The 16,910-nt window shown below is 43.9% G+C and overlaps 1 protein-coding gene across 2 annotated transcripts in view; it reads left to right on the plus strand.

Moving 5' to 3' along the window:
* Window positions 1-4,743: 4,743 nt before the first annotated feature.
* The window catches only part of LOC122167532 (CXADR like membrane protein), a 38,060-nt gene continuing 25,893 nt past the window's right edge, over window positions 4,744-16,910 (plus strand). Inside the window, exons 1-2 of one of the 2 annotated variants that reach the window (XM_042832188.1) lie at window positions 4,744-4,834; window positions 5,066-5,340. In XM_042832188.1, the coding sequence (XP_042688122.1) occupies window positions 5,193-5,340 (148 nt within the window). In that variant the 5' untranslated portion in view covers window positions 4,744-4,834; window positions 5,066-5,192. Of the gene's footprint in view, window positions 4,835-4,899; window positions 5,341-16,910 lie in introns of those variants that run through there. The other variant, XM_042832187.1, reaches the window with a different exon arrangement.

The following is a 16,910-nucleotide window of genomic DNA, read 5'->3' on the forward strand; positions in this document are numbered from 1 at the left end:
TCACATATGCATGAGCGTACAACAAGTTTGCACATGTAAGTGTGCTTGGGCAGCTTCACAGGCTTCAGCATTTTCAGAGCATATGGACACAGGGCAGCAACCCAAACCCATTAAGAATGCACTAAGCCAGCACTTTTAAACTGAAACAGTCATTTTTCAACAGACTAAAGTTCAATTTATCAGTGGGTACAACGCATACATGTAATCAGAAGAAAAATACCTGGTGGTACTCTCACCATAGGCACAGCACAGCAATTTGATGCCAACTACAGTGACCATAAGGCATGCAGACTGCCCTGAAACCATCCTAGATTTTTTGTTTCCTTATAACTGACTCCCCACATTTGAGCCTGTCAGAACAGTTGTACACTGCACTATATTGATACAAGAGCAGAATAACAACAAAGAGAATATTTCAGCAATGCATTCAAGCTGTTCCAACCGAGAGGCAAAAACGCTGCTCAACCCAGTAAGACATCAAGACCACAGCACACAGTCATTAGAACTAAATACTGAGCAATGTCAATAGAAGCATGCATGCCTCAGCATTCATATTATTCTTAGGATCTCCTAATCTTGACTCTGTCGAACTGTATGTTCCATTTGGAATTGGTAAAAAATGGATTTATCCTTATGGCTTTGTAAATGTTTCCTGCAACACTGGATACCTAATGAAATCATTCTGTCATTCTAAACATCACATTTAGAAGATTTGACTGCTGAAAAGGAAAACACAACTCAAGTGCAACAATTGCAAACATGAGAAGGAAGAAACACATCATGCCAAACTAAAACACACACAACCTACAAACAACAGCCTTCATTTTATGGTATGAAATCACTTCTAAGCAACTCAGAAAGACCATTTTCAGATGGTTAGCAAAGTAGCAGCTTGTTGACTCCCAGAGAAAAGAGCAGATTCCGATACTGTGGGTGTTCAAATCCAGCCACTTAATACCAATAGAACACAACTCCAGTTTATTGCTTCCCGTTGGTTATTCTTGAATAAATAGGCTTTTAACATTCCGCATATTGCAAGCAAACTCTGTATTAACAAGAACTAAACCAAAAGCCCCAGGGACAGAGGGCTTCTGCCTGGCCCCTTGCTTGCAGCAAACTGGCTGCCATTCAAAACCACATCACCCCCCTCTCATCTTCACTTTGCAGGACGTTTTAACCCTGACCTAGAAGAAAACAAATGTTTTTAGACAGCAAACCCACAAATCTCCACTGATGATTTTAATTCCAAACTTGTTGCCCCTGCTGTGACAGGTCGCTGTAACAGCATGGGGATTAGGACACCTATTAAGCAGTTGGGTGACGTTTTCAGATTTGTTTCCTGCAGTCCTGCAAGCAGCTGCTGCACATCACAAATCTTTGTCCACTTGTAAATTGAGTTAGGTGATCAGCAGCAGCCAGCATGTCATGGTTACAAGTAATGAGATTAATAAATGAGAGAGAGATTTCTACAAATAAGACATTTCCTTGCCTTCTCTGGTTTGGAACAAATCTTCCTGTTTACTTTTGCCCAAAAATCTTATCCCACTGCTAACTGCTTTTGGGGGATTCAACCTCAATCCTCCTCTAACGTCTTTTCTTTCTTACACTGTATTTATTTGACACTAACTTCACCTGCCCAAACCACATCCCTGCTCCAGAAGAAATTTATTTACTCTAAAAACATAATAATAATAAAAAAAGGCCCTTTACAAATCCTAATTAAAAATGAGTATCTTACTACTTAGATACTCGCTTGCTGCAGCCTCAGACTTTGCTGCTCTGCTGTGTTTGCTGTGCTTTTCATTGCATTGCACAGAGCTTTCTGGGAAAATGGAATAATACCCAGCATTAGTTATTTGGTTTTTAATTTAGTCACATATGTGTGGCATGCTCTTCTACTTCATAGTGAGGGTGTATTCTTACAGGATAAATGCTTGGGAACTCAGCTGTGTGGCCTGAGATGCTTTAAGACTAAGTAGAGCTTTAAGAAGCTTTTTAGTTGTTTGTTTCCCTATTGAAGATGCACTTACTGACAGCGAGTGCTAAGGCTTGTTGAAGTGAGACTTTTGACTAATATTAAATGACTAATGGTGCTTTTATGATCAATTATTGAAGCCTGCATGGGAGAGGAGAGACTTCCAAACAACTGGTTTGTAAGTAAATGTTTAAGCACTGATGTGGTGCAAAGTAACCTCTCCAACAGCAGACTTGTGAAAGCTGTGTAGAAGGTTTTATTTTCTGCCCTAGTATTCCTTCTTGTCTGCTCTGAGCTTTCCCATAAAGAGGCTGACTTATTTTCATGTCTTGCTTTGTCAAAGGATGTTTTGCCAAAGGCTGAACCTAGCAGAGCTTTGCTCAGCAGTCTCACCATGTTCTGTTGATTGTCCTTGTAGATGGCACCTGTCTTTCTACTGCCTGCATCAAAAAGCTGCTTGCTAACTTCATCTGAATGGAGTAACTTTCTACCCAGAATTTTGGAGGGCAGATAAAAAGAATAGATATAAGAGGGCTGGCTTTCAATTGCCATGAACTAAGCTCCAAGAGGAAAACATCAAAAAGAAAGGTGATAATAGAGCTGCATTGTTTGCTTTTTCTTTGCCTGAATGTGCATGAAAGATGTATGTTTAGGTTTAGAAAGGAGCTGTCTACAAGCTTTCTGCTAGCTAAGGTGTAGGAATGAGCTAAGAAGGGCTGAGCAGGTTCTTGGGATGTATGGGTTTAGGAGTGCATTTTTCTTATGGGACTTAAAGCAATGTGGAGGAGGCCGATGTTGATGTGGAAAGAACAGAAGAACAGGAGAAGCTGATGTGTGGCAATGAGGGTTTCTACAGGTGTCAGCTATTTTGATCCAAACCTTAATTTTTCTTAGCATTTATGACAGCAACAGTTCATCTACTCTGCTCTTCCCCTGCTGAGAAATGTATGATAAACCTTTTCCATGCTGTGCTGGTGTTGTATGAGAGGAGGAGAAATAATTTATGAGCCTGCTGGAAGAATTAACGCCTTCTGGGGATTAAAAAAAAAAAGTGTATTGTTGATAAGACCTACATAAGCCCCAAATATTCAGCAGAGGTCTTGAGAGAGGATGTGCTCTGTGAGTGGCATGTTTGTTCAAGCATACGTCTTCCCCAGCCCTTACTGGGTGACACTGGAGGAACATCCCCTTGCCATTACAGGTATAAATGCCAGAGGGAGAATCCCCACTGAACCCCAAAGTGTGCTTTCCTCTTGAGGAGCTTACTAGAAGGACTGCAGCATGGGAGCAGGCTGAGGAATGGCTTGTTTGAGATGATGGAGGAGACTCTACATGCGTGGTCTCTTCTGATTCTCAGGCTCCTTCCCTGTTCTGCAGTCACCTCCCAGCTATTCCAGCTCTGTGTTTCTGTGGAGGATGGGCAGCTGGCACTGGGTGACACCACATCTCTCTCTTTGTTTCTGATGCATTTATTCTATGAAAGCAAAGCAGCATGCTGGGTATTTACAGCATTGCTTGGGACATCTTCTGTCAGACTTGTAATGCAGTGAGACAGGCACAGTGCTGCTTCTCTTCTGGAGGGAGTGGGAAAGGATTCAATGCACTTTTTTTCCATTGATTTATGTCCTACACTGAAAATTGATGATATTCCCTCAGATCCACTCAACCATTTGAAAGCAAGCAGCCTCTTTGATCAAGTGTGTGGGGAGAAGTTAGGAGGGTACCCAGCTCTGGTATGTGATGCTCTGTAGGAACTGTTCCATTCACCTGTGCTGTCAGGCTGTATTAGCCAAACACTGTCCATCAATTTTCTTACTGTTACGGAGAATAGATGTTGTGGAGAGGAGTCATGGTTTTATTTCTATCTGTGAAGCAAGGAGGGGTAAAGGAAACTGCTTAAAACATGATATAGAAAGAAAATTTCCATCCATGTTACTTCTTTCAAACGGATCTACCTGTATCTCAGGTCCTACTTTGTCTGGGGTAGCAGTGTGTCCCATCTTCCAGTAAATGCTTGCAAAGATCATACATTAATAAGGAGCTGAGGTAATTAAGTCCTATAGAGCTTCTTATAGCCCCAGTGTCTGTAATAGCTGTGGTAAGAGATTGGCACAGAGCAGCTATCTGAACACTCAATCAGCTTCTTGATTGCTTTCACAGCTCCTGTGGGCTTCCAAGTGGCCAACATAACCCTTCTGTTCCTATCTGTGTGGGGAAGATGCAAGGTCTTGGTTTATCTGCACTGGAGATGTACCCTGGGGTACACAGGTAAAGGTGTGAGCAAGCCCTGTGCGTGTGAAGTACAACAGATCAGAGCAGGCGTGTGTGTAAAACAACACCATTCCCATGGCCTTGCTGGAAGCAGTGAGATTTAAAAGCATTTTAGTGAAGCATTAAGAAGTTCAGTTCTGTTTGTTTCAGCTCAAAGGTGGACAGGACTGTCTGTGAGCTCTGCTCCCTGTTAGATTGGATTCCTCTTATGGAAACTGTTTTGTCTTCACAGCAGAAAACCTGGTAAAGCTGAGCTAGTATTTCTTAGACATGCATGGTTTGATCAAATCTTGGGGTTTTTCTTCGTAGAGACTCAGATCTACTCAAAAAGGAAAAACAAAACAAAACAACTAGATAAGAAGCAAGCCTTTAGTAAGTCCAAAAGCTTTAATTCTGGAGCTTATCCCACTACATACACATTGCATATATTGAATGTGTTCATGTGAATGTGTCTGTAGCTGCAAAGAGCATTTGTGCTTTTCCTGAGAGCCGCTAAGGGATGAATCTGGTTCTTCTTCCACGCTGGATTTCGCCGCCTCCAAACTTAACCTCTCCAACGCTCGTAAAATCCTTGCATCTCCTCCCGAGGTAAATCTCTGTATGTTACTGCTAGAAGTTAGCTCTACCTCACCCACATGACTGGTCCTCACTATTAATCCCAGCTGATGGCAGGGAGGGGCTCTTCTGGGAGGCAGCCATGTGGTGAACATTGAGCGCAGTGTTTTCCCCCCGCTTCTCTCCTTTCCTTTTCAGACGTGCAAAATCACTCCGTGCTGCTGTCGATGTGAACTCCTTGCTGCTCTGTCCCTTCTCTTCCAGAAACTCCAGGCCCTGAATCAGCAGCTACAGATCTGCGAGCTCTCGCTGTATCTGGACAGAATATGGAAAAGGAGATGAATATCAGAAGGGAAGAAAGAGTGAAGTTGGTTATTTCTCTGGCACATGGATGCAATTACTCTCAGCGCATTCCAGAGGCGTTCTTTTGAATCCTGTGCAGGTCTGCCTGCCGTTCCTGGGAGAGAGAAGGCAGAAGGGAGGAAAAGTCCCTTTCTCACACGGAGACGGAATGTCTGCACTTTCCATCCTCTTTTTAGGTAGGTTGGCTTTTTGGTGTTTAATCGAACTTCCATTTGCCCCTCTTTGTGCGACTGAAATGCGTTTCTAATGAGCTGTTCGGATCTGCGAAGGAAAAAACTTTTATGGCAAACTCCGTTTTCTGTGTTTGGGTTCAGTGCTTTTTGTGCTGCTTTAGTTATTAGCAGGTTGATGGCCGGGAACCTTTTAATATCCAAATTTGTTATGTTTGTTTTTTTGTTTAGGAGTAATGGTCATACAGACCCCTCTCGGAATGTGTTTTTAGTTTAAAAAGGGCAGCGTTTTTGAGCAGCGTACCATGAAGGGGTTTGAAGCTCTTTGATAAAATAAGGTGAACAAAATGTCTTTGTTCCAGGCACAGTGTCAGATTTGTAGAACTGTTTTGCTTTGCTCAAATATTTAACATTCAGGTTTTTAGAATAAAAAAGGGTTATTGTTTCCAATTGATGCCTCTGATTAAAAACAGATGTGTTGAAGTGCGAGAGGGAGGAGTTAAGGGGGGAAAGAATGGTGGAAGGAGGGGGAACAAAAGGGAGACAGCAAGAAAAAGGGAGGGAAAAAGGCTGCTGAAATAAAGGGGAGGAAAAGGTATAAGTTAATGGTTGAATAGGAGCAGAGAATGGGAGAGGAGACTAAAGAAAGAGAATGGAAGCAGAAGGGTTGAACAGGGCTGTTTGTCTTTACAGCCTATGGGGAAAGGGTTTGCAGTCCTGAGGTCTGTTGGGGAGCTTGCGTATGGGACTGACTCAGAAGCAGTCTGGGTATCTGCATCTCCAGAGGCACTGGGATGTGATGAGTGAGCTTCTGTCTTCATTCTGCTCACCACACAGTGCTGACAAGCAGACAGCTCTGAAATCTGTTGTGGCTGAGCAAATCTGTGATTCCTGGGTCCTCCTCCCCCCCAGAACCCCAGGTACTGGTGTGAATGGGGCACAGGTCTTTGATTTCCATGGAAGAGCCAAGTCCCACAGGGTGATGGGCTGATGTGTGGGTGGACACATAATAAAGGCTTTAGACAGGATGATAGGAGGAAATGCAATGGGGAACAGCCTTCGTTCAGTCTCACAGATGTGAAACATGGACCTGCCAGAGTTCTAAATATGCAGAAGGCAGGTGGGTTCTCATAGAGGCCACGTGTTGAAGGCTTGGAGCAGGAGGGATAATCTGCTGCCACAGGATGAGTGTTGTAGTGATAGAGCAACTCTCTTTTGTATGACTGCTGCTGGTTTTATCCGGGGGACACAATGGCCTTTAACCATTCTTCCTTCTTTGGGATCTCTGTAATGCTTACAAGGCAGAAGCCCAGCAGAGAAGACAAGCCATGCCTTGAAGAGCTTTTGCATCTAAGCAAACATCTGAGTTCCTCAGTTTCTCTAGTTGTTGTTCCAGCTGTGGCAAGGGAAGGATGAGCAGCTTTCCAAAGCTCACAGCCAAACCAGGAATGCCTCATTTCCTGGTGCTTTGTTAGTGTTGAACTGCCCTGTGATTTACCCTTGTTGTATTTGTGTTGTCAATGGGCAACTTGGTCATCCAGCTTTCGATCCAGCTTCATTTACTGATATTGGAAGCATATTTTAGGGATCATGAAGTATTGCTGTCTGTGTTCCTGGCTTGTGCCTGAGAGAAAGCAAGGAGATAGGTGTCTCCTTTGCTAGCCTGAGAAGGTAGTGAAAAGATGTACAAGTATCATTGAGCATGTGCTTTTGGTCACTGTTGAAGTGAAGAATTGTGGAGAATAGGAGTTTGAAGCCAAGGAAGCCTCAAAGGAAAGTTGCTGGCTCAGAACATTCATATTGATAGTATATATATGGTCCTTGCCTTTGGTACTGTTTACCTACAGGGTAAGTAGGCAGCTGTGTGAGGAGACAAGAAAAGGAGACAAAGAGTTGGAAGGAGGCTTTAAAAACATGACAAGAATGAAGACTTTACTAAATGTGGGCTGGGCAAGACTGTAATCATAGCTCTGTAACAAGGGCAAGGTGGAGGGAGCAGAGAGGAGCCAGAAATCTCCTTTGCCTTTTCCCACCACCCTGTCCAAGTCAATTTTGAGTATTTTTAACAAATCTTCTGCTAAAGATGTATTTGATTACAAGAAAATAAATATAGTTGTGTGATATCTGTACACCTACTTTTGACTCTGGTTATTACATGTATCACTTATTGGCTAGTGTATGTGCTCTGCTTTCAGAAAGCAAGGGGTTCAAGATCCAAACGAGGAGATGTGCCAAACCAATGCAGGCATTCAGCTTTCATGTGTCCTGCTACTGAGATGGGATCTTTGCATTAGAACATCAGGGGTTGCTCTCCACAGTGCCCTAATTGCTTCCTCTTGTCCATAGGAGTTCTCCTGCAGGAAAGAATGGCCAAGAGTCTTTTGTATCTTAGCTTCAGCCTCAGTATCTGCAAAGGGGCTGTCTTCATGGTTTCCCTAAAGCTGAATAGCCATTAGGATGTAAGGAAGCCAACCCTCTGTGATATAGCACAGATAGATGCCTTGGGAACCAAGGCTTTGCTCCTTCTCTATGTGGCATCTTTGGGAAAAGATGAGTAGGATTTAGTGACTGATGGTACAGGGAATTGTATGTACCACACTGAGGCTGATGGATGGGGTGCAGGTGATAGCTCTGATTTGTGCACTTAGTCTGGCTTATGATATGGTGTGCTCAATGGGTAGGAACTGGTGTATTACACAGGAGTGATTCTGCTGAAGTGGATGCAGCTGTAATGGCAGAACTGCCTTCTGTGCAGGTGTAGCTGAGCTCTGTTCTCCCAGCTTTAAGGTCAGTGACTCTCTTACAGGGTTGTCCCAGAGGTGCACAGTTGCTGCACTGAACACCAAGACTTGATCGTCTCACTGTGCTGGGAAAGGTTATGGTGCAAATCCCTGTAGTGCTGTTGGCATGAGCAATTGGGTCTGACAGCATGCATTTGCCTAGGTATCCACCAGACTTCTAGCCTGAAAATCCTTGCTGAAATGGGAGCAGCTCTGCAGCATTTGGCAGTGGCAGGTCAGCCTGGGGCTGTGCTTTTCTACATTGACTCTCAGACTTCTGAGACTTGCTTCCCCTCCTGCTTTAAGAGCGCAGGCATCTTGAATGGTGCCCTGTCATGCTTCCTTAAAGCCTTTCTCCTGAAAACTGCAATATGTTCCAGAAAAGCCAAGAACCACTGCATTGTTTAAACAAACAAACAAACAAAAAAACCAGCACTCCTGCTTCCAGCGGGGTTACTGAACTTTTTAATAGACTGCTTCTGCCTGAACTAGTAAAAAGCAAGGGAGATGTTTTAAGCAAATGGAATATTAAACTGATGGGTCTTATTTCTGCTGCTGCTCTGGGTACTTCCCAAATTTCTGAGGGTATGGATATAGGATACACTTGCAACCTCCTGGTTTTCTCATGGCTCTTTCTGTTGGCTTTATCTGTTTGTTTCACGGGGGTATTCAGGTGGGGCGAGGATTTTGTCCCATGTTTTAACAGCACTTAATTCCAAGCTTGGGATTGGAATAGGAAAACATAAATCTGTGGCTGTCAATAAGGCTTCTGTACAGGATTCTGCCATTGGATTTCATCTTTTCTTTCATTGGGTTATGAAGGAATGCAGGCGATCACTCTTGGTGCATCAAGCCTAAGAGGAGGCTGTTCTTCCAAAGTCAACTTCATAACAGCTGGTAATTGCAAGAGCTCATTTTTTTTCAGCAGTCAACAAAACAGCAACTGGATGCAAGAGCTGCTGGGAGGAGTGAATTTAGCTCTAGGACAAGGCCAACAGCTCCTTTCTGGAACAAACCCTAGGGAAAGGGAGCAAAGAGAAGATGTGTGTCCATTTGCTGCCCCAAGGGGAATTCAAGGAGGCAAGACAGAATTGAGTGAGCTGCTATTTGATGGGATATCAGAGTTAACACTTCTTCTTGTGGGATGCAAATTCTTTTAAAGCCAGGGTGGGTTTGCATCACATTTCCTACCAGAGTACTCAGTAAGAATGTCCCCTCTGTCCCCAGCAGTGCTGTGTTTTACATGAAAGTGTTTGGATTTCTAGCATTTAGAAAACCTTAGCTTTACTTTGAGGCCTGGTTTTATCCCTATTTTTCTGTTTTACCATAAAAAGAAAAAGGGTAAACCTCTGGAGTGGGGGAAAGCAGCATGCCAAGTTAGGGTTGAAATACTGAAGTCTGATCTCTTAATCATGAGAAATAGTGTTGCTGAGGGGAGGCAAGCTTTCTGAATTTCCCATGTGAAACAATTGGTGTTTGGCCACTGTGCCCACAGCAGGCCCTGTTTAAACAGAATTAGTGGTCTGTTTCTGTGGGGCACTTGGGGCCACTTCAGAGGGACGTTTTGTGTAACGGCAGAGCAGGCTTCCCAGCAATGCCTGTCATTGCACAACTGGCTTGGAGAGAGACCCTGATGTTTATCCTCTGGATCACAACAGATGCCCCTGTCTTCCTCAAGGCAAACACAGGACTTTATAGGGAACTTAACAGGTTTGCAGCCTGAGATTTGATTGAGTTCTTAGGAACTGCCTGAAAAGAAATGTAAACAGTCACCTCCAACAAAGCACAGTGTGTATTTGCAAAACCCTGCTTTGTGTGGAAACAGATTGTTATGTGATGCAGAATGTGTGTGTTTAGTAGCAATGAAGAGAGGTGTTACAAACTGCTTTCTGTGCCTCTTCCCTGCTCCCAAAGCTTTAGTCCAAGGATGGTTCTGGTTTCCAGCTAAAGCACTCCCCTCTCTTAGCCAAGGCTTGTGTATGTTGCACAGTGCAGACCTGAGTTCTATACGTGTGCAAAGAAAACTTGGCTCTTGGGGATGTAATGTTGTGCATATTCCTTGCACCAATGTGTTACAAAACAGAGGCTGCTTTGGGTGCAGTGGGAACTTGGCCGTGCCTTGTCTGAAAGATGAATGGGTCTCCTTTTTTCCTCAAGCTGTTTCTTCATCTGTTTTTAGAAATGGTTATTTTACAGAAGCAGCCCAGCAAAAAGCCAAGGGTGAAGTCAGGTCATTGAGGTCTGTGAATAGACACTGAGAGCACAGGGTAGTGGAAGATGAGGAAATGGAGAAGAGCAGGAAGCACAGCAATGGCAAATGTGGCAAGTGATGGGAAGTCAACAGGGGGAAGGAGGATCCTTCAGTTTACTACTTCAGTATGCTTGAGTGGAATGAAAAGGCTGCTACCAACAGCCTGCATCTCCAGCCAAAGCTTCAGACCCTGCCTGAGACATGCTTTTTACATGGTACGATGTAAAAAGCAGAGTACAGAGAAGGAAAGTGTTGGCAATAGCGCTCCATCTGTGGATTAGCACTCAAGATAGAGCTGGTCCTCTTTTCCAGAAGCTCACTGGGTACTGGAAAGAACAGCCAGGGATTGTGAGTAGGATGGAAGCTGCCCTGCCTCAATGTAACCACTGCTGGCTTTTCTGAAGTCCTTCTCCATGTTGTCTCAGTTTTCCATGTGACTAATTAGGAAAACCTACGTTTTCTAAGTTGCAAAGAGGACTGAGCAATTGTGAAATGCATTGAAGATGATGAACAACATGAAACAGTCATGACAAGTTTTTTCCTGTTCCTTTGTCTTTGCACTGGTTCTAATTACGTTTGTGGTTTTTTTCTGTTAATGGGCCAGGCAGTTCCATGATGTTGGAATTACTGTCCTTCGAGAATCAATATACATTACAGAGGGTATTTTCAGCCTGGCTTTTCTTCTATGTATCTGACATCCCCATTTTAGTGGCTGCAAAATGAGTACGAAGCTTCAGTGTGACTTGTTCCTGACTGACTAGGTGGAAAGGTGAAAGTTCAGCTTAGTGCCTGCAGTTTAATTGCCTGTGGTAGGAAAAGGTCAGTGAGAATTTTGTTGTGCTTATAATATGCATTTGCAGAAAGGAGGCTGTTCTCCTGGAAACAGTCTTTTGAAATGGAGCGTGCACAGTTAGAGGCAACTGCTGGCAGTGACGGTAGGCTGCATGTGGTCTGCCATAGCACTGCTGCTCGTGTAGCATCCTTTGTGCTAAGTGCCCTGTATAAAGCTCTGGATTGCTCAGTCCAAACAGCCAATATTGGGTAGAGAATACCTAGGAATTCCCAGTATTCCTATTCTTCTAATGGAGAAGGGAGTTAAGACACAGATGCGTGACACGACAAGGTAGCTGTATTGTTGTATGTCTTAAACCCTTGTGCTCTGATTTAAAACTATTTTCCTTTATGTGTGTCCTGAAACACAAGGAGAAGTGATCAGTGGCAAACGACTGAATCCATCAGCCATCATTTATCAAACAGTATCCTGAGCAGTCATTGGGATGACTTCTAAGAGATGGGAAGGTTTGAGTTATCCCTACTTCATTAAAAAGAAGTGGGATAATGGATTTTACAGCACCAGTGTGCTGAGAAACTCCATTCATAGTATGAATGTTACCAGAGGAGCCCTCACAAAAGAAATTGAGCTGCATGTGTTCAGTTCATGAATGAGTTTACCTTCTCCCAAGTGTAGAATGATCTCGTCTTGCTATTTATCATAGACCTGTGGAGCAGTTACAGCTCATTAAGCTGTTCCTTTGCATGGAGCTGCTTGGTAGAGAATGTGGAACCAGCTTTACTAGATGAAGGCCTGGTGTCCCCCTGTCATTAACTGTGGCTTTTGGTGAAGGGGCACATCTTTAAGTCTCACAAAGCACGTGCACAGCAGCACTCCAGAACAGAGCTGCTCCCTGTGCTGCTGCAGTTAGGAGCAGTAGTGTGGGAACTGCAAAACAAGCAGCATGCAGTCAGTGGGTTTGCCTGTGAGTGGTGTGTTCTGCTGGAGTGCCTGAAGGTGGATCAAAAAGCAACAGCCAGGGAAGCACTGGGGCTACAAATCTGGATGCAGCTGTAGCTCATGGCAAATCATACTGCTGGAACCCAGAGTTCTTTTTTGACTGCATTGCCTACGACTTCCTTTGGCTTTTGAGGCTGTAAGGTTGTTTTCAGCTGGTGGGTCTCATTATGTGCTCAGGTGCTTTAGTGTAAGAGACTTCGTCAGAACCAGTGCACGAAACACCCAGTGGCCCTGTTCCCTTCCCCATGTGTGCCTCAGCAAAAAACAGCAGAACGAGGTGGTTTTCCAGTGCTCGCAATATTTATGAGATGCATGTTGGCTGAGTCTCATTGCTCAGACTGCTTAGGCTATTTTTTTGCTTTTTAAAGCCTTGATAAAATTTTAAAGGCCATACAAGTGTTTAATATGGATGTGAGGCTTTATCTGTAGGGTGGGGTATTCGTGTGTGTGGGGGGGAAACCTCTCGTGTAATACAGCAGGGCTTGACTATTGAACTAAAATAGTCAGATACTTCTTTTTCTGTTTCAAAAAAAAAAAAAAAAAAAAAGAAAAGAAAATTGAAGGGTTTTCAACCTTGAAGGCAAATCGCTTTGTGACTTCATTGTTTAAATTTAGGTTTTGTTTTGCAGGAGGCAGGGGGGATCGTTAGACTCGAAGCAAAAGCCTTATAGCCCAGGGACTGTCACTTCTGATTACTTCCAGTGACACTTCCAATTATTTCCAATCACAATTCCAGGGACAAGAGGAAAAAACCACGTTCTCCAACATCAGGTCTTCCTTCCGAACAAAAGATGGCTTATCAAACCTCTGCAGTAAAAGGTACAATGCCAGATTTGGAAATCTCATTCCAGTAGGGTAATTCCAGAGCAAATCTGATGAAGTGAGGCTCCAGGCCAGTGTCTGGCAGGGTGTTCTGCTGGGATCCTGCCTTCTTGGGTAATATTGGGGGATTGCTTCATTTTCTTCAGGCATTTACTGGAGCTTGGGCTCGCTTTGCAGCAGCAATATGCAGTTTCAGCAAATGTCTGTCTAATGCTCTGCGGGTCATAAACTATGAGCACACAGAAGGACTGCTGATGGAAAGCCAACTTTTTTTTTTGTGCTCAAAATGGGAAACGTCTGCTGCTGGGACCCTGCTGATTTTTGGGTAACTTGCTGTGAAGATTTTGGTGCAGTGGTAAAAAGCTGCGAGATGTTACACCCTTCAGAAAGCCCCTGGGACTGGAAGGCCGCAGGGAGGCAGTGGAATGACCCATGAGGAAGCAGGATTCCTCAGGGCTCGTGCCTTAAGGCCAAAGTTGACTGCTGCTATTTCCAATGGCAGTGGCAGATGGAGGCTGACCCCAGCTTATTGTAGGAACAGCATAAATCTTAAATATTTGGTGGCTTTTAGCTGTGTGTGGGCAGTAAAAGACCTTTCTCCCAGTTTAACTTTTGCTGTTAGTTCTGTGGCACTGTGCATCCATGTTTGTAGGTCTGTATTGCAGCAGGCATCCCTTGCAGCTCTGGCTGCTGTGTCCCACTGGAACGCTCAGTACCAGTGCCTCAGAATCCCAGCATTTCTCATAAGGAGCCGTTTTCCCACATCCATCTGATCTGGATTGATGTTTCCACAGTACTGCTTTGTCATGCTCTGATGTGGTCTGTGCTGTGGGCAAAACCTCTCTCTTTCCATTGTTTCCAGCTCTTGCTTGGAAACAATGGGGATTTTTGTAAGACAAAGCATAGCTTTTGTTTTAACAAATGCTGTATTTTTTTTCTCATTTCTTTTCCAAAGGGGAATTTTAAGTAATAGGGAGTGCTGTCTGGTGAGAGCAGCATTCAGGATGTCTAGATTCCATTGCTGGTTTTGCCAGTAACTGCGATTTAAGAAATTGCAGGCTCCATTTTTAAGTGCCTTTTAGCTTTGAGTGTCTCTGTTTCAAGTGGTAAACTGCTTATAAAGGGCCAGTATTGGTGCAGATAGAAATGCAGAGTCTCATGAACTTGATGTGGTCACACCAACTACGTTAGGTGTTGGGATTTTGGGGTGCAGTTGAAAATGTTGGCTCCAGCTGCTGCGTGCTCCTTTGTGAGCACACAAATGAAGCAAACTTTCCCTTGTGAGATGTAAAACACTCTGAAGTCACTGCAGAAATGGTGCTGCAGAAGTCTGGAGTGATAGCCTGTTAAGACACATCAGGCACTGGTTTAATGAGGGAGGATGAAGCTGCAGTTCAAGAGATTCCCCATCAGTGTCACTCAGTGTGGCAAATGCATCCCAGTGTATCTGGCTTTGTTAAAGCTGTTTCCATTTAGCCCAAGGCTACCCCTTGAGTAAACTAGGGAGACAATTCTGCAGCTGCTTGTTAATTCAGGCCCAATGTGACCTGGTACAACCAATGTACAAAGCTGAGCTCCTCTGCTCTGGAGTTAATGATCCTGCATTGCACAGTTCTTTTTCCTCCAATTGAGCTCCCATCTTTTTCTTATTTAGTAATGCCCTGGGCACGTTGTTTCCATTGTGGGATGGTGATGAATACATACCCATTAGAAAAAGGCACTGAATGCAATGGAGGCATTTTTTTTTTTTTAACTTGTCAGCAAGCATCTTTCCTTACCCCATGTCTTCTCTTCTGTGAAGTCACCAGGACAAAGGACAGAAGCCAAAATCAAAATGTGAATGGAACAAACCTTACTGTACCAGATGCAAGTATTCAGGATATTTTCTTGGTTGTAAGTGCTCTGTCACAGGGGCCATTTCCTTGCTTGTTTGCACTGTTGCTACAACACTGCACACTTGAAAGCTTGCACAGCAAGCCAGGATGTCTTAAACTTAGTTTTCTTCCTGCTTGCTGTCTGACACCAGGCGCCAGGTTCACATCTGTTTGTGTGAAACCTATGCAAGGTAATTCTACGTCGTAATTCATACAATGACAAGGGAAGCTAGGAACCCAAGATGCTCAGAGAGCATCTGAAAAACTAGTTGAGGCTCTGAGGGTGCTCACTGAGGGGCTTCTTTAAATCAGGTTTGGTTTTGGCCAGATCTCAAAGCAGCTTCTGTTAGCAAGCTTTACTTTGCTAAAGATTGAAGGAAGTGATGAGATTGATATGTACTCATCTACGCACAGTGACAGAGGGTCTTCGAGTGATCTTGAAGAGAGAAATCAGCCCCTTTTCAGAGTTTGGGTAGAAGGAAATTGAGAGCAGCACTGAAAACTACTCGATTATACTGGAGGATGGAGAATGTGCTCTTGATCCTCATGTTCATCTTAAGGACTTGACTGAAATCTTCTCCAGAAAGGTAGCCAGGTTTGATTTGAAGACCTCAAGGTGAAAAATCCCATCAAATTGTTGCCAAGATCATCTATATTATTAACTTAATTATATCTAGATTGAATTTCTGTGATGTTTCTCTTCTCTACCGAGCTCTTGGTGCTTTTATTTAATGCTGACTTAGCCAATGGGTGATTTGTGGTAGGACAGAGCAGACTTGTGCTGCACCTGAAGGCTGCCAGGTCCCATACAGTGCTGCCAAGTGCACAGGGCTCTTGTAAGGCTTTACCTGTTAGGCTCTGTCAGAGGTCATCTGCAAAAACTGTTCTGAAAGTGCGGTCCCTGGATGTCTTCCAAACTATCCATTGACTTTAATCAGTGCTTTTCTCTTAGAGACATTAAAATCTAGGAAATAATAAATGCAGTTCTCCAGATATATTCTCACTTGTTTTTTGTTGTTTTTTTGTTTTGGTTTTTTCTGCTCCTGGAACAACCTGTGTACAAGTTTTTAAAAGGAATGAAAATCCAGCTTAAATTGGCATTCTTTCCTTCTTTGTCCCTCCCCTTCTCTTAAGACGTCCACAGGCAAAAAGCTGGGGAGAGGGGTTTGTTGCTTGTACATGTGGAAGGATTCTATAACCAGCCAGGCAATATTGGCACTTCATATTTTTCTCTCATATCAGTGCTCTTCTGAGGGCTCCTGAAGGCACGGAATGTCCTTTTGCTGCCTCTGAAATAAGAGGCCATCTGTTCTTTGTCTGCAGAAACCAAAGCGCTGATAAAACTCATGCTTTGTTTTAAAGAAAACAATGCTGGTGTGCAGCACACCCTTCCCCAGCTCAGATATGTATTAAATGAACAATTAAAAAAGAGTTTGCTGCTTCAGTGATTGTACTTTGTACTTACAAGCTGTGACTTCCTAGTGGCTGTGCTGGGGAGAGGCAAGTTGTCTGCCTATCTTCCTGCATGCAGAGCAGAATTGCAGCATCTCCCATTCTGTGTGGTGCAAGACCATGTGCATTGCATTTTCTTTCTGGTTATTGCTCTTCTTTTGATCCCCGAGCTCAGAGCTGTCCTCCCAGTACTTCCTATTGTGCAACCATGTGCATGGAAAACCTTCTGATCCCTGAAAGAGCAACTCCAATAGCTGCAGTTTCCTTTGTTCCAGTGCAGTGTTTTTTGGGTATGCTGCAGCCCTTTAAGCTCTAGATGTATATCTTGGGGTTTTGGGTTTCATAAGCCCTTGATGGAGCCCAGGATGTTTGCTGTAAATCCCCAAATTCTGGCAGTGTGTAGCAGCAGGGTGGGAAAGCTCTCCACTGAAAGCACTTGTGTGGTGACTTTGGCACAGGAACGCCTTCCATCCTCGGGAGGGGGATGGATTTCCTGTTTCTGCTATGGGTGGAGGTGGTTCAAGGAGGAATTGGCACTGCTTTTCCATCCTTGCTGAGTTAAAGACCTCTATGACAGTTTGATATAAGCAGAAAGGGGGGGGGAA

The sequence above is a fragment of the Centrocercus urophasianus genome, unplaced genomic scaffold (assembly GCF_019232065.1).
Source record: "Centrocercus urophasianus isolate 14NV4802_14NV808 unplaced genomic scaffold, USGS_Curo_1.0 seq_37, whole genome shotgun sequence".
In the NCBI taxonomy this organism is placed as follows: Eukaryota; Metazoa; Chordata; class Aves; order Galliformes; family Phasianidae; genus Centrocercus; species Centrocercus urophasianus.